The sequence below is a fragment of the Lissotriton vulgaris genome, chromosome 4_1 (assembly GCF_964263255.1).
Source record: "Lissotriton vulgaris chromosome 4_1, aLisVul1.2, whole genome shotgun sequence".
Taxonomy (NCBI): Eukaryota; Metazoa; Chordata; class Amphibia; order Caudata; family Salamandridae; genus Lissotriton; species Lissotriton vulgaris.
The window spans coordinates 696,116,445-696,135,322 of NC_141691.1; the positions used below are offsets into that span (position 1 = coordinate 696,116,445).

At 44.0% G+C, this 18,878-nt stretch overlaps 1 protein-coding gene across 1 annotated transcript in view; it reads right to left on the reverse strand.

The window, feature by feature from the left end:
* Positions 1–18,878, reverse strand: part of ABCA13 (ATP binding cassette subfamily A member 13) — a 2,590,787-nt gene that overhangs the window by 2,501,329 nt on the left and 70,580 nt on the right. The window contains exon 4 of the mRNA XM_086964984.1: positions 15,044–15,207. Within this exon, the coding sequence (XP_086821110.1) occupies positions 15,044–15,207 (164 nt within the window). The remainder of the gene's footprint in view (positions 1–15,043; positions 15,208–18,878) is intronic.

Sequence of the window (18,878 nt, forward strand, 5' to 3'; positions counted from 1 at the left end):
TGCCTTTCTGCAAACAATTCCATTGTTCCCCTCACTCCTTAAATCCAATATGGGGAAACCCGACTCCCTTTGTTCTGAGCCTATGTGCCCAACCCAGGGTGTTGCCATGGTAGGGGCGATCACCTCCTCTGTGTTCACTTCAAACCAGTTTAGGGACAGCTTTCCTTCCACTTGATTCATTGCCCTAGGAGCACAACCTGACATTTGCTTGTGATAGGGCATTAGGTTTATGTTTATACCCCACCTGATTTGTTGTCAGGAGGAGAAAAATACCTCCCCAATAACTCAGCATGCCTAAGCAATTGTCTCTGCTCTGGGAGCAGTTTTCACATCTCAACAGAGCTAATAACTCACTTGGCTCCTGCTGGAGATGTAATGCAGATAAGCCTCCAGGAGATTCAGGCATGGAAAGGATAACCTTGAAATACTTTTCCTAAATATTTATTAAAAAAATTTAACCACTTCATAAAACTTTTAATAAATATCAAAAAGAGTAGTTTAGTCATCTTTCTAGCTGGTCCCAATCCAGAGACAGAAGAATTAATATTTAATTCTGCACCCCATTTTTTCCTTTTGCCTTCTTTCAGTAAAAATAGCTTTATAGCTTTTAAGGCCTGGCCACTGTAAGGACATGCAAACTTTACATTTTAATGTGTTTTACTTTTAAATACCATGCACACTGCATTGCGGTCTGCAAGGCATATATTGAGGTGACCTACTAATATTTGAAAGGAAGGTTTTCTCCTGTCAAAACGGGGTATTTTGACAGGCCGCAGTGCAGGAATTACACCTCAGTAATCAGGTTACACAGAGTAGGCTTATAGCCATTTTTGCCTGGCTACTGTACTGGATAGCACAAAATGCCATTTAACTTCCTGCACATTATATCTGTGACTCATAGACTCGTTAAATGTACCAATTTGAACTGAGTTAATTCAACCATGTTTAAAGGGGAGCACATGCACTTTACCACTGATTAGCAGAAATAAAGTGCACAGAGTTCTAGAGCCAGCAGAGCAGATAGGCAAGGCATCAGGCAAAAGATTGTAACTTGTTTCACTCTTCTACTCCTGATACACCCACTGCTTCATATACACACTAAACATGAAGACAGTCCTTGCAATGTAGATGCCCCACTCCTGACTCCATACTCTTAATATTGAAATCCACACACTTCTGATTCTTGATACACATACACACTCATAAAACGGAAATAGTCCTTCTTCTATAAACACTCAGACTGATATATATGCTCCATGCCAATGATGGATGCACACACATCACAACATTTGATCCACACACATTCCTCTCGATACAGATGCCCCACTCCTAACTCCATCTTCCTAAGTCTACATATTTTTAAAAGATACACACTAAACTCCTGACTCTATATGCTCTCAGACTGATGGAAATACTCCAAATGATATACACACCCAGCACATACCCTCCATGCGATACTCACACTCACCTTATACTTCTAGACACACGATAAATGATACACACATTTGGTACATGTTTTCAAAACACACTCAACATCCTATACACTCTGCAAGCTATGCACACACACACTATATGCAATTAAATCATTTGTACATGATCTTGAAAAATGAATACTCCTTACTTATGACAAACACACACAGAAAACACAGACACAACTCTAAGATATAGACTCTCTTGAAGGAAGGGTACTTCTAACACATTGACTCATAAAACATACACACCTGTGGATCTGTATACAATCAGACTGATATACATGTGTAGGACGCTGTCTCTGGATATGATATTGCCACCAGGTGGTAATGCCATGCACAGAATCCAGGGGTTACCCAAAAGTGTATTATTTATATTTATTTATTCAGCTTATAAAGCGCACTGTCACCTTACAAGCATCCTGGCGCTAAGCAACTCAGAGTATGGGAAAGGTGTGTCAGGTACATGGCCAGGCGACTAAGTCTTGGGGAACAGCCAGGTTTTCAAACTTCTTCTAAACGGGAGGAGCTCCCTAATTTGTCTGATCTCCCACGGGAGCTGTTGCCACACCAAAGGATCTACCCCCTGACCTGACTTTCCTAAATCTCAGTACCTTCACCAGTCTCGCTGATGAGGAGCGGAGCCTTCTTGTAGGGATATACCAATCACATTTTTTACGCATAAGCACAGGAACCATCCCATAAAGGGCTTTAAAAACAAGGCAGAGAGATTTAAATTGAACTCTCTGTTTCAAAGGAAGCCAGTGCAGTTCTTCCAAGGCCGCAGATGTAAAGGACCTTCTACACCGTCCTAGGACTAGCCTGGCTGCTGCTAACTGGATCCTCTGTAGTCTGTCCAAAAGGAATTTTGGGGAGTCAAGCAATAGGGCATTACAGTAGTCTAACCTACTGAGAATTGTACACCTTGTCACAAGCGCACGCGCCTGAGGAGGTAGCAAAGGCAAGATTTTCCGCAGGGATCTAAAAATCTGTTTTTGTAACCTGAGCTTCCATCGTAAGTTTGTTGTCAAACATAATGCCCAGGTTAAGGACCGTTTTTACAGGCCGAACTGCGGTCCTAGTACCAGAGGGCCAAAAATAGACATGAGAAGTCTTGCTCACTGAGCAGGAAATCACCTCAGTCTTCCCTGCATTAAATTGTAATGAGTTGTCCTTTAGCCAACGGGCTGTGTCCTGCAGAGAGTTGTGAAACACATCCACTGACGTCGAGTCCTCTCTCTCAAAGGAGAGAATCAGCTGCGTGTCATCAGCATAGTTTACAATGTCAATACTGTATGCTTTGATTACCGCAATCAAAGGTTTCAAATAAATATTAAATAAAATAGGGATAATTGCTGAGCCCTGTGGCACCCCATGCAACAGGTTGGAGAAGGCAGACTGAAAGGGAGGGAGGGACACCGCCTGCTGTCTGTCCAGTAGAAAAGACTGAAACCATTGTAAGGTATAGCCCCTCACCCCCGCCTCGCTTATTTTCCTTAGCAGGATCTCATGGTTGACCGTATCAAAGGCAGCAGAAAAGTCGAGCAGGATCAGCATTGCTGCCTGACCCCTGTCTGCCCGCCTCTGAAGTTCATCCATAACAGTCACCAAGGCTGTCTCGGTACCGTGGGCTGGCTGAAATCCAAACTGCACCTCCTCCAGCAAAATATGTTGCTCCAGGTGTCTAGAAAGAGTGTTATTAACTACACGTTCCACAATCTTGGACGGGAACAGCAACAAGGAAATGGGCCTATAGTTCTTAGAACACTCTGGATCAAGAGCAGACTTCTTCAGCAGAGGTGTCACCAGAGCTTGCTTCCATTGGGGAGGGACCACACCACTAGCTAAAGACTGATTACAAATCAAGCGGAGAGTTGGAAACAGCTCTTCCTCAAACTCCTTCCAAATCTTGTGTGGTACCGGATCCAGGGGAGGACCGGAGGAAATACCCCATGCCACCCTACTGAAATCCTCCGTAGCCAGAAGCACAAACTCAGGGAGATATTCAGCGGGCTGGCAAGCTGGGCTAGTATCCACACCCTCAGAGTCACTCACCACAGAAGCGTCAACGCTCGTATCTCAGAGGCTACACTCCATGGTCACCCTCCAGATCATCAATGATCAGTTGGATATTCTCCTTGGAGAACCTGGCCAGTCTCTCACAGAGTTATTGAGAGGGGGGTATCACATTCTTAGAGCAGTCAGGGCTAGTAAGACTGTTCAAGGTGTTGAAAAAAATTCTAGAGCTGTTAGAGGCATTGCAGATTAAGGAAGATGAATAGTCAGCCTTACACCTTCTAATCTCCTTCTTATAACTCACAATTTTAAGTTTCCACAGGAGCTTGTCCATCTTCTTGTAGCCTCACCTCCATCTCCTCTCAGCCTGTTTGCACACTAATTTCAGGTCTTTCAAAGTATCGTTAAACCACGGGCCGAGGCTCTGTCCCTACATCTATGTTTTTTCAGGGGGGCACAAGAGTCCAAGGCTGAGGTGATCTTCAGACACAGAGAGTAAGAATGGGTGAATTTTGCGAATCTGGCGTTCGCGAATTTGCGTATTTGCGAACTCGTAATCCGCAAAATCCGCGAATTTGCGGATTTTTTTGTTTTTATAGTGTTCGCAAGGGTTTCTGCCAGTTCGCGAGGATTTTGTACCAGTTCGCAATTGCGAACTTACTTGTCGGCACGCAACGGTCGCGACTATGTTGTTTCTACGTCTGGTTCATCATCACAGGTTCACAGCACCCTCTGTTTCAACACTGCCACCCTCTGTTTCACCCATGCCACCCTCTGGTACATCAATGCCACCCTCTGGTTCATCATCATCACTGTAGATTATGGGGGGAAAAAGCAAGCACACCTGCCCTGCTTCAACTGACATGAATTAATTTGGGGTTGATTTATTAATGTGTCACTGTTTTAAAATTCTAGTCTGGCACCTGCTTCCTTATCTGTAATTTGCTTTCTGTTGCAGTGCAATTTTTTTTTCCAGGACCTTTGTGGCCTACTTGTAGCTATTCTATGATCCGGCTGTGAGGGTCAGAGCAGGGTCATACAATTGTTGCAACTAGCAACTGAACTCTGGAGGGGCCCCAGTCAGGAAGCACTACAGGGAATGGTTACTAATGATGAATTTGAACTTTTGCACCTGCTGAGTGCTTTCAGTTTAGCAAAACTCGTTTTTCTGCAGAACAGCAAATGTAATGCCCCAAACAAACTTACTTGTGAAAGTTGGTTTCTAATCCAAAAGTGATCCAAAGAAAGTCAAAAGGCCTCAAATCCAAAAAAGGGCAGGCAAATGTCAACCTGAGGAGTTATTCTGATAAAAATCATCATTTTCAGAAGGTCTATGCCGCTTGCTAGTGGATTTCTTGTGCAGAATTGCAAATTTTGTAATTTCGCAAGTGCGAGATTGTTGCTGCCCGCCGCACCTACATGTTCGCAATTGCGAACTTACGCCGCACGCCACAAAATTGTATCACCAAGAAAAAAAAATCCGCTGCGTGCGAATTTGCGGATTTTCGGTAAATTCGCGAGCGTTCGCGGATCGCGAATTTACCAAAAATCCACAAAATCCGCGAGCGGAACGGATTTTCCGCCCATGCTTAACAGAGAGGCATAATTCTCCTTAACTTGCTTGTCTAATGAGAAACAATCTCCGACCTTGAACATGATATCAGAACCCCTCATCCTTGTGAGAGCCTTGCAATCTCTACTGATATATTCTGTCGTGGAGCGAGATACCTGAGTATTAAGGGTATTAAAGTTGACAAAGAATTTAATCAGAAAGTGATCATTCCATTCCATAGGCAGAACTTCGCCAATATGCAGAAGATGGGTTTCTGACAAAATTAAATCAAGAATATGCCCAGATTTATGAGTGGCCTTGGAAACCTGCTTTAAGAGGCCAAGACCTTCACATGAGTGAAGTACATTATAAAAACCAGAGTCTTTGATGCGTGGCTGCTATATTAGTAAAAGTATCCAATAGTGATTGCTGCTGCTGTACATTTAATCCCGGGGGTCTGTAACAGATAATACCCATTAAAATAAGGCCAGAATCATTTTTAATAGTCATGTCAAATAGTTCCAGTCCTGTAACCACATCAATATCAATAGTCCCCATCTTCAAGGTATCTTTATAAATTACCCCAATCCCACCTCCCCTCCCATTCAGCCTGGGTTGGTTGTAGATTTTATAGCCGGGCATACAAGCCCAGCCAGGGTCAACCTCACAATCTGGGCAGGTCCAGGTTTCTGTCATAAACAGAACATCAAGCTCGTGTGACTCCAGCAACAGATGAATTTCCACACTATGCTTAGGTAAAGACCTCACATTTAAAAGCCCACAAGCTAGAAGACCCTTGTCTAAGAAATTTCCAAGGGGAGCCGCAGACTCAGCAAACCAAAGAGCCCCCTTATCTCCGCATGACTCACCTATATGATAGAGCATATCCCTAGAATATCTTATGTGGCCATGTTCCACATTAGAGCCCCCACTGACGCCCAAATGGGCAGCATGGCTGGCGCTGAGCACCAGGCGCGGTCGGTAGTATGTGTATTCGCAGGGCGGTGATGTGGGAGGGGGAGGGGCAGGGTGGGGGGTGGTAATGTATGGATTACGGACCTTTACAGGTATGTACACATTTAAATAAATAAAACGAATTTCGTTGCATGCACTGCATCCCCAAATGAGATGCAGTGCGCGCAACGAAATTCGTTTTATTTATTTAAATGTTTACATACCTGTAATCCATACATTACTACCCCCCACCGTGCCCCTCCCCCCACCACGTCACCGCCCTGCAGGTACACCCACTACCGACCGCGGCTGCTGAGCGTTTCCTTAGCGCGGACGGGTGCAGACGGTCTTGCCTTTGGCGCGCACGCACCATCGGGGAGCAGAAAAGAGCTAAAGCGTTAAAACACTTTCTTCAAGATGGCGGGTCCGCTCGCACGGGAAAGATCGTAAGAGGAGCAGAGTCACCGCTCCATTCGCAACAGGTCAGTGAGAATTGTAATTACAATTTCAAAGAAACAGTTTAAAACAAACCGCAGTAAACAGGATGCGGGACCGTGCCGGCAGATCCCTGCCGAACACACACTACCAGCCTCTAAGCAGCCAAATAAAGTTTCAACAGGCCTCAACATAAAATCCAAAGTGCTCTGATTGCGGTAGTGTGGTCGAGCAACCTTAGGCCTAACACAGAGGAGTGTAAGACATTTATTTCACAACAATGATCAATAATGGGCACACGACTCAAGATCCAGACCAATTTAAGAAAATGAAAGTTTGTTTATATTTTATTTTAAGACCAGTGTCTTCGCTTTATGGTAAGTACAATTGTCATTAATAATACTTTTCAGGTTTCAGAAGTTTGACAATACAAATTTCAAAGTAGTTCAATAGTAACCTGTGGAGCAATCCAATAGTGCGGGGTAACAGGTACGTATACCACTTATAGTTTCAGTCCAGTCTTCAGGTTCCAACACTACTGGCAATGTCAGTGGTGGGGGACTGGGGGCACCACAGTGGTGTGGGATTCAGTATCTATGCAGAGGCAGTCGATACTGGTATCTGAGATGTATCATTGGGGTTCGCAGAGGGCAATGAAGCGGATTGATTTTCAGCAGGCCCAGTGGTCAAACCAATTGCAGGTGGCAGGTGACAGGGTTCTTGACAGATTCTGTCTGCAGCGATTCAGTTCCTGGTCCATCAGCAGTCAACTTCTGTCTTTCTCTTTGGTCAGTCAAATCTGAGGGCCAGCTCTGGGGGAGCCAACTACATATGACATTTAGGAGTCATGTTAGGGGAGTGGGAGGTAGGGCCAATGGGCTCCTTACATGTGGTGACTATCCCCTCTTTTATGCTACTCTCCTGTGCGAGGGCCATAGGCCTAATCCTGATTGGAAGGGTGAAATGAAGATAACTCCGTGGTCAGCAATGTAGTTTGATGAAGATTTATTGCGAGGATCAGAAAACAGGTCTATACATGAAGCCTGGGTTGTAACGGTCTACCATGGAATCCGGAACCCAGCAGTGTTCCTGATTCCAGGTATGACACGACAACACCACACACTCCCCTTCGTAAAGAGAAATAAAGCAACACATTAAAGCAATGTATAAAGAACAAAAACAAATAAACAAAATACAATTTGAATTCTGAAAAGAAAAGACAAAGGCATGAATAACAAGAGAACAAATTGCATAATAAACAAATCAGATCACCTATAAAGTTGATAGTCATTATACCACACAGGAACATGACATTTCCTCTGTGCTCGTTGGACAGGCACAGAGACATCAGAAGTACAGGAAGACTTGCTTTCAGGAACACTGTGAAGGGTTGTAGAACCAGAGAATTTCCTCCAATTGCTAGCACTATTGGAAGACTTTAAGCAGGATTGAATTCCAGACTCTGGGGACTCTTCCTTAGGCCACAACCACCTAGGAATCTTTACCACTTTAGACATACTCCACACGTTACCATCAGAAAGCTCAACAACCTGTCTACCAACACGCATGACCATCAAAGGACCAGAATACCGTGACTCCCCAGACTTGACAAATCTACACTTCTTAACACGCACCCAATCATTGACACTGAACTGGGAAGAATCACTACACAGAGCACGATCAACCTCAACGGCCCTTCCAGTTCCAAGCATTCTCATCCAAGGTTGACTCATGTTGGAGCCACTCCTCCTCCCTCTCATCTTCTCAAAAGGAGACAGATCACCCATACTCCTAGGTATGTTTCTGTAACACCACATGACTTCACCAATGGTCTGTTTACAATCTCTACCATTCAGTAAGGCTAATTGGAGGCCCTCCTTAAACACCCTGATCCACCTCTCCACAATACCATTACTTTTGGGATAATAAACCGACACACGTTTATGTCTAATACCATGACACTCCAAAAACCCCTTCATCTCCTGGGATACAAATTGCACACCATTGTCAGTTGTAATAGACTCTGGAAAACTCTCTCTTTCAAACACTTCATTTAAAAACTTGATCACCACACTAGATGTTATGCTAGAAACCATTTTTACCTCAGGCCACTGAGACAACTGATCTATCAAGACTATAGCATACATCACATTCTTGTTAAACGACAAAGGACCAGCAATATCCAATGATACACTTTCCCAAACCTGTGAAGGTCTAGAAATGGGAAATCGTTCATACGCAATATGGTTTTGAGACTTATCACTCACACAGCAATCCATACAGTCTCTGACATGCCGTTCTATGCATTTATCCATCCCTGGCCACCAGAATTCACTTCTAATCCTCCTTTTCATAGATGTCATTCCAGGATGCCCCTCATGAGCCATCTCTAAAATCTTAGGTTGCAATTCACGAGGCACCACCAATTGCAAACCCCTAAACAATACACCCTCAACCACAGACAACTCTTGAGCAACATGAAAGAAAGGAAGAATATCATTAGACAACAAACCTTTGCGTGGCCACTGAGTTTTTACAAAATTACAAACATCACGAAAAACAGAGTCACCACAACACGCTAATTTCCACGCATCCTCATGAACACAACCTTTGGAAATTTCACAAATTGACACCACATTATCATTATCCTTGTCTTCTTCAACAATATTGTCATCAGGCACAGGCAATCTAGATAAGCAGTCAGCTAACACATTTCTAACACCAGGAATATATTCCACTTTAAAATGAAAATCCTGAAGCTTGTATTGCCATCTAGCAATCCTTGAAGTTGCTTTCCCACAACCTTTCGTAGTAAATAAATCCACTAAAGGACGATGGTCAGACCAGAGTTTAAAAACAGTACCGTACACATACTTGCGGAAATACTCTATACCCCAGCAGCAAGCAAGAGCTTCCTTTTCTAAAGTTGAATATATGCACTCAGCATCCCTTAAAGGTCTTGACGCAAAGCCAATGGTTACCATTTGACCCTTTTGACGCTGCATTAAAACTGCACCAATACCCACATTACTTGCATCAGTGATGATAAATGAACAATGCGCAGTATCAAACGTTGCCAAAGCAGGTGCAGATGCAATGTTTTGCTTCAACAACATGAATTCTTTTTTGCAATTTTCATCCCACAGAAATTGAACATTTTTTTTCATCAAATTCCTCATGCTTGCAGTTTTATCAGAGAACAGGGGAATACATTTGGAGTAATATTCGGCAAGCCCCAAAAAAGACCTGAGCTGATCTTTATTCACAGGGTCTGGAGCTAATTCAATGGCCCTGATTAAAATTAATTTCGGGGAAATACCCTCCTTACTTATGGTATGGCCCAAATAATCAACGGAAGACACACCAAATTTACATTTTTCTTTTGTGAGCGTGAGACCACTATTTTGCAAAACATGTAATACCTTACACAGAATTTCAGAATGATCAGATGGATTAGATGCAAAGATCAAAATGTTGTCCTGGAAGTACAAGACATTATCAAAATCCTTAAAAAGATTATGCATTACCCTTTGAAAGACAGAGGATGCTGATATTAGACCAAAAGGCATCCTTTTGCACATGAAAGCACCCTCCGAAGTGATGAAAGATGTCAAATGCTTACTGTCCTTGTGTAACGCTATCTGGTGATAAGCATTGGATAGATCTAATGTTGAAAAAATGGATGCCCCCTTCAGTTTTGTGAACATTTCATTAAAATTAGGCAACGGATGCCTATCCACCCATACGCTCCTGTTTAAATCTCTCAAGTCCACACAAAGTCTCACCTTGCCGTTGGGCTTGTGAGCGACAACGACCGGGGACAACCAAACAGAAGATTCTATCTCCTCAATGACATCTAAATCACATATTCTTTTGAGTTCAGACTTTACAGCATCTCTTAAATGTAAAGGAACATTCCTAACTTTATAGACCTTTGGTACTGCATCTTCCCTAAGAATGATTTTATGCTCAAAATTTTTTAAGAGACCTAATGCAGATGTTGAAAAAACAGAAGGAAACTTCTTTTCCCACTCAGAACCAAGATCACACTCTACATTCATGACCAAGTCTGAATAACCAAGCACTTGTTCAGGATGATTAGGATCCAATTTTATCATTAAGTCCCTCTGTTGAGGCCATCCCAATAAACAAGACCCATCTTTTGCCACATAAACCTTGAAATTGATGGTTTTACCCTTAAAACTTAGAGTTGTTGTAAAAAAAACAAGAATTTCAATGGGTTTCTTCCCATACCCAAGTAACCTTATATCCGGAGGAGATAATTTTAAATCCGGAAACTCCTTTACCCATTCTTCACCAATGAGAGTATGTCTCGCTCCAGAATCTGCCATAATACTGATATCCTTCCCCCCAATAACCACAGTACAAAATGGGGAATCTTTTGCACACGCATTAACTTCATACACTGCAAGAAGAAATTCTTCTTCAATGTAATCGTTATCAACTTCATTAACATGCTCATCAGAATTCCTTTTTTGAACAAAACCCTTACTTTTAAATCTGTTCTTATTTTTACACATTTTACTAAAATGACCTTTCAATCTACAATATCTGCACACTTGTCCAATTGCCGGACATTCGCTAGGTGATCAGGACTTCCACATTTGAAGGATGCATATTCTCTCTTCTCCTGGAACGGTTGATTTCTGTTCGTGAACGTAATTGGAGTTCTTTCCTCAAAATTAGATTTTTTTATGATATTGACTTCAGCAATTTTTCTTTCCGCAAGTTCTTTCACACCCAGTTTCATGTTCTCAAAACGATGAGCAATATCCAACGCTTTGTCTAAAGTTAGATCTTCAGTGTCCAATAGTTTTCCTTGAAGCTTGACATCAGCAACTTTGTGGACCATTTGATCACGCAACATTTGATCATGAAAGGTTGAATAATTGCAATTGGATGCCAAAATTCTCAAGTCATTCATAAATGAGTCAATAGATTCACTTGGTAATTGACCTCTACTCAAAAATTTGTGACGGGAAACCACTACGTTAACTTTCTTTATATATTGTTTGTCCAACTGCTTGATCGCTTCTTCAAAAACATCTATCCCTTCTTCAGATGATGTTACACTGCCTGTACTCAGAGGTAAATGACTTAAGACGTGTCTTCCTACAGCACCTAAACAGTGTTTCAAAATGGCTAGTTTCCATTTATCGATGTAGTCATCCCCACCAATAGCTTCAATGTAGGCATAAAAACCTTCTTTCCATCTTTTTTTTTTTTTTTAAACAAAATGCAGTGTTCTTTGTTGAAATTGTAGTTTAATTACGATCCTCTTGGGTAGTTCTTAAAGGTATGAAGCGATGTCAAACTGTCTAGCAATGTTAATACCAAATACGATACTTCTTTCTGATAGATGAAACGTTTAACACGTGACGTTATCACGTTCTCATTGGATTTCATTAAATCCTATCCCAAAAGATGGCCGCCATGCATCAAAATGCGTGAAATCACGCCGTGACGTCATGGAGCCACTAGACTCGCGTAGTTTCCAAGCACCAAGCACCAACATTCGATTCCGGAAAATGCTTAAAATTAAAAATATCAGTCACAGATGGGCACAAAACTGTGGCGATTTCACTTGCTCGTTCCCGCTACGGTATGTTACACAGCGCCGACAGCTTCCAAGGACAGTTCGTGATCCTCCGCATACAACGAAATACAACGATGCAGGTAGGGACTCCAGGCTTTTTTTTAAAGTTCTTGCCCAATCGTCGCCAGTGAAATGAAGATAACTCCGTGGTCAGCAATGTAGTTTGATGAAGATTTATTGCGAGGATCAGAAAACAGGTCTATACATGAAGCTTGGGTCGTAACTGTCTACCATGGAATCCGGAACCCAGCAGTGTTCCTGATTCCAGGTATGACACGATAACACCACAAAGGGTCCCCCCATCTTCAAGATGGCAGGGACTGAAAGTCGGGCTTCACCTCCCTTCGCCACACCTTAGGGGTGGGGTTGGCAGAGGTAGGTACACCTCTTATCTTTTTTAATTTTCCTGCCCAAAGTGGTGGTGTAAATCAGGGGCTGACATCTGTTGCTATCTGCAGAGGCTGGGGGTCGCATTACAAAGGCGGCAAGCCTTTGAAGCTTTCCCTCGTTAAGCACTGACAATCCTGGGGGAAGAGGCATGACACCTCTGCCCAGGATATGCATTGTTTCGGGTCCCAGAGAGCAGGGGCTCTATACCCACGGGTCCAGAATCATGTCTGGGGGTGGCTGTCTGCCTAAAGCTGATCGGAGGCCACACCAGGCTTGGTAGGGATTCAGTGTGCACCTCTGAGGTGCCCTCTGGGTACATGGTACAATAAATGCCACACTGGAATCAGTGTGGATGTATTGAAAGGAGTAGGTTGTTACCAAACACTCCTGCATTCAGTGAAGCCATCATGATGCTGTGGAAGTCAAGTTTTCGTGTTCCCAGTCCATGCACTGTCTAGTACTTCACTAGCTCTTTCGATATCAGGAAATGGTCCCAATATTGTAGGGGCATATCTGTCCATGCGGATATGCCCTGTCCTGTAATATAGTGCACCCTACCTTAGGACTGTGAAGCCTGCTAGAGGGGTGACTTACCTATGCTACCAGGCAGTCTAGCTGGCATGGCACCCAGGCAGTGTGCCATGTCGACGTTGTTGTTTTCTCCCTCACAGAGGCATACATAGTGTCATGGCCCCAATGAGTGGGGACCCAAGAGACCCTCTTCAGCTCTCAAGCCCTAGGTCCCCGGGGTACCATTTACTAGGGACTTAGAGGCAGAAGTACCAATTGGGAGTTTGTTTTAGGAAAGGAGCACTGGCACAGGGGACCTGATTGGCAAATACCCTGTGCACTACATTTGAAACCACATCAAAACCAGACAAAAAGTGGAGGGGCTAGCCATGAAAAAGTAGCACTTCCTCACAACATGCTTCACACACATGACAGATGCACACACTTTACAATGTCATACACAGGCAAAACACACACTTCTATTCTATATACACAGACTCCACAATGCACATGCACTCACTCCAGATACCTTACACATGTTTAGCACACACTCCAGTCTCCTTAAACATGTATAACAGACGAGGGCACTTTTAAAAATGTTGGCATTATGTGCGCTCCATCTGCCAAACATTCAGGCTAGTATATAAGGCAGGCAGTCATGATGGGAAACATCCATTACAACGCAGTCATTACAATGACCTACCTTTACAACACAACTGTTACAACACAACTGCCTTTACATCGCATGCCATTACAATGCATGCCATTACAACGCATGTCACTACAACGCACGCCATTTCAACGCATACCATTACAACGCATGCCATTACAACGCATTATAAGGTAAGTAATGGATTGTGGGGTAAATGGGAATAGTCATTTTTACCCCTACACTATCCAACACTTTCCCTACTGTTGCAATCAAGGGAGTGGGAATAGTAATTTGTACCCCTACACAATCCAACACTTAGTAATTTTCACCCCTACACTATCCAACATTTTCCCTACTGTTGCACTCACTGGAGTGTAAATAGTAATTTTTACCCGTACACTATCCAACACTTACCCTACTGTTGCCATAAAAGTATTATGCATTGTAATGGTATGCATTGTAATGGTATGCATTGTAATATAATGCGTTGTAATGGTAGTTTTTAAAAATTTGTTGTAATGGCATGCGATGTAAAATGATGCGATGTAATGGTAGTTGCGATGTAAAGACTGCGATACAAAAATACCAAGACTCTCAATAAACATACTCCATATGATAGTCACACCCAAAACAGAATCCCAGCAAAACAGACACACGCCCCGTACACTGACAGCATATAGTCCGAATTCTTTGGTGCTATCTCTGCAAAATACTTTGCAGAAATATTACAATTCATGAAACTTTATAGGTAAATAATTAAACAACACACATTAAAAAACATTCCAAGAACAATCCTAAATTACAATAGAATTAAGGTTGCCTAATATGATAACAGTGATTTTGCCATAAAAAGTCAGGAAACTGACGAGTTAAGGTGCTGCCTTCACCCCGCTGGATTAAATCAACCTTACTTCCCAAAACAGCACACACTACAAAATCCCCTTCATCAATTGCACCACACGCTAATCCACTCATCATCAAACAGATTATCCATGAAGCAGATGGTATGCTGGATTAAGTAGAGCAGAAATATGCACTGGCACACCAAACATTTTTCCTCTACCAGGAAACAAATCTGGTGAAGAGATCCATCCCCTTCAGCCCCTGCAAATATTGGAGTGCTTGATTTTTAAACACCCATGTTTGCACAATTCCATCATTCAAAATCTGTGTTATGTGATCCAAATATGTATGTTTTAAGATACACACAATGTCTAAATGCAAATATATTTTGAATGATGCCATGCCTTATTCATTGTTTCTTTGACGTTGAGGATCTCTTTTTCTCATGACACCTACATAGCTGTGGGTTCTAAACATAATATGAATTCTGGAAGTTAGATTTCTTTAAAACCCTGCCCTCACAAAAATGGACAACAGGAAACCTTCAAATTGGTATGCAATTAAAAGTTAATTAATCTTTTGTGTAAATGACTAATGTTACTTACAAATCAAGAGAGTCTTCAGAAAGTCCTTTGGGAATTTGAATGATGTGGTTTAAGACTGAAACCAGCTTCCCAACTAAGCTGTCTTCTGTGGAATTATGCAAGATCTTTTCAATCTCCTGGAACATCATTTGCATCATACTACTATTATTCCACTTGAAAAATACCTGTCAGGATAAGACGACAGAACAGAGCTATAAGATGAAGGAGTTTGCATACATCAATGCATTTGTTCACTCTCCATAGTCTTTGTTTACCTCCTGAATTAGAGCATCAATTGCTTAACCTCTTAAGGGCTGCTGACGGCCAACGGTCGTCACGAGCGCTACCTCCCCAGTGCTGCGCACGACCATTGGACGTCCATTCAGCACTAGTTCCAATGGACAGCGCAGCACTGGGGAGGGATATTTGCGCCGCAGCTAAGGTGATAAAGGACAAGGCTACATATAGACAAGAAGCCAATACATTCATGCTAAAACAAATACACAGAGGAAAAAGAACTGATTGACAATAATTGAATAACACAATTTTCTCCCACATGGATGTGGAAGACTGACAACTGTTTGTGTGTGTGGATGTGGTTCAAAGTGGCAAATTTGGTTTTCCAAGTAGGAAATGAGGGTGTTCTGATGGTAACCTGTTTTCAAGCACACCATGGGTAGCTTCTTTCGAGCAGCATGACAACAAATCCAGTTAAGATGGAAAAAGCTGTCCATAGAAAATAGAAGAAAGCAAAGATTTCAATGCATAAAAAGGAAATAAACACCAAGAAAATCTGGTGTGCAAATAAGGAATAATAACAAAAAATATAACTGTGTCCCTGAAATCACGGGTAAAGTGAAACCCTAATGTTAACCTTTGGAGTGTGGTAGACTAGGTCTCAGGGACAGTTTGCTGCCAACGATTCGTTGGAGTGCAATCAGTCAAAAGTTAGTAGTTTATCCCAGAAAAAATCAATTACTTTCAGATTTTGAAAAAAGTTTTGAGTAGGCCTAGGCAAAATGTTAGTTACTCCGGAGTAGCTGGAGTAATTTTGGTAATTTAGGGCCCGATGTAGGTAGGCCGTTACCGATCGGTAATGGCCAAAAATACCGATTTTGGGCCCTTACCGATTGGTATACTGCCATCGAGATGTAGGGCAAAGAAAAACGTCCAAATCGGTACAAATACCGAATCGGAATGACTACCGAATCGAAAATAATCCGATACGTACATACCGAAATTCGGAAATGTAACGAATCGGTAACACACCGATTCGGATTAAAATACCGATTCGGTCCATGTACCGAATCGGTAGTGACACCGAATCGGAAAATATCCGAATCGGTCCATGTACCGAATCGGTAGTGACACCGAATCGGAAAATATCCGAATCGGTCCATGTACCGAATCGGTAGTGACACCGAATCGGAAAATATCCGAATCGGTCCATGTACCGAATCGGTAGTGACACCGAATCGGAAAATATCCGAATCGGACCATGTACCGATTCGGTAGAGACAGCGAATCGGAAATAAGCCGAATCGGATAACCTACCGATTCGGTAGAATCACTGATTGGGAAAGTCCCCGATTCGGACAGATAGGGAGATGTAGGGAAGCACAGAAATACCGATTTTGGCTCTAAATCGGTATTATTCACTCGGTATTTACCATGGATTACAATCAGGTGGTAACCAACTCCAACCCATAAAAATAGACCCAAAATGCATTGCAACTTGCAGGATGGCAGCTTTTTATGTCATTGCAAGGCGGCTACGGCTACAGCAGGAAGGACAGAGGGAATGGCAAAGAGAGGAACAGGTCTACAGACAGAGGATCACCCTGTTCATGCTCACAGAGGCAGAGATCCTACAGAGGTACAGGCTGGACTCAGACACCATTCTGGAGCTCATCAGGGATCTCAAACCACTGTTGGACCACCCCACCCCAAGGGCACACGCCATCCCAGCGCACGTCCAGGTGCTATGCAGCTTACACCTGCTTGCGTCTGGCAGCTATCAAAGTGGAGTTGCAGCGGTAGGAGGGGTGACCCAGAGCAGCCTGTCAAGGTTCTTCCACACATTCCTTGACGCCATGATACACAGGATGGACCAATACATCTCTTTCCCTGCAACCCACGCAGAACTGCTACAAACTAAAGCTGACTTCTACCAGATGGCACAATTTCCCCAAATCATTGGCTGCATAGATGGCACGCACATTCCGATTTGCCCCCCAGCTGACACAGAATACATATACCGCAATCGGAAGTCTACGCACACCATCAACGTTCAGGTGATCTGCAATGCGAAGTGCCCCATCACAGACCTGGTAGCAAAATTCCCAGGGAGTACCCACGACTCCTACATTTTTCAACAGAGCGGCATCTATGCACGGCTGATGGCTGGCGAATTTGGTGAAGGATACCTCCTAGGTGAGTCCCATCATCAGACCCCCATAACACAAAGTAGCTAATTGTAATACATGTATGCATGTGAGTAATGTTACCCCTTTTCCTTCCAGGCGACAGTGCATATGCCCTCCGCTCTTTCATACTCACCCCCTACCTCAACCCCTCCACACCCAACCAAAGGAGGTATAACCGGGCCCACAAAAGCACAAGGAATGTAGTTGAACGGACCTTTGGCATCTGGAAAAGTAGATTCAGATGCCTGCACAAGAGTGGAGGTGCAAGGCAGTATACCCCCATCACCTGCTGCAAGATCATTGCTGTCTGTGCAATGTTGCACAACCTTGCGGTGAAGAAGGGCACTGAGGTCGAGTTGTCTGACTACGAGGACCATGACGACGACGATGCTGTGCCACTAACACAACCTGCTGGGGTGTCTACGCCAAGTGATGGCAGATACAGACGTGAGGAGATTACAGAAAACTATTTCTGAGTGAGTACAGATGCACAGACAGGTAAATGGTTGTGGGGAAAAGCAAATTTTAATAATGTTGCAACACCGTTACTGCACTGATGTGCAACAAAAGAAAATGTCAAAGTAAAGAAAACAAATGTCAAAGGTCCGGGTTGCCTCACCCGCCCTGGCAAGCCTACTTTTTGGGGCGCTTGGCAGCCCCACTGGGGTGTGCCTCACCCCCTTCCGCATGTCCTGCGGCTTCTGCAGAGCGCCTGGTGCTCCGGCGCGGCTCCGACGCAGCGCTGGCTGGGCTGCTGCGGCTGCTGCTGTCCCCAGCCTCCCCCAGGTCCAGGGCTGGATTGGCCGCAGTGTTGGAAATGATCATTGCCTCCATGGCTGTTGTTATGCGGGCCATTCCCCTGGTGACCTCAGCGGTGTTTTGTGTCAAGCTTGCCTCCATATTAGCCCCCCGGTGGCACAGTTGCGCGGTTGCAGCAGCAAGGCGGCTAACAGATCGGTTGTGCATGCGGGCATCCCGCCTGCGCGAGTGCTCGTGCTCGTCAAGTCTTCCGCATAGCTGTGTGATGGCTGTGGTCAGCCTGCCAAGACCTGCAGCAACTTCCTTGTTTGTGTCAACAAAAGCCTTAAACCCTTGCACCATCTCGCCCATCTGCAGGTTGTGCTGGCGGAGCTGGAGCTGGCAGGCCATGATGGACTTTGCCTGCAAGCGCTGGATTTTGACCATGCTGCCTTCAAGCCCCTGGAAGACGCTGCCCTCCCGTTCCGGCGGTGCAGTGCTGGAAATGGCACGCCTCCGGGTACTGCTGCTGCCGCCCTGCTGTGTGGGCTGGGGTGCCACTGGTGTTGTTGTGGTGGTGGCCGGGGCCTGACCCGCTGCTCCCTGGATAGGGTTGAGTGGAGCCACAACCACACTCCTGGCAGGAGGTGTGGTAGGTGCAGGGTGGGCCGTTGTCGGAGAGTTCTCAGGGG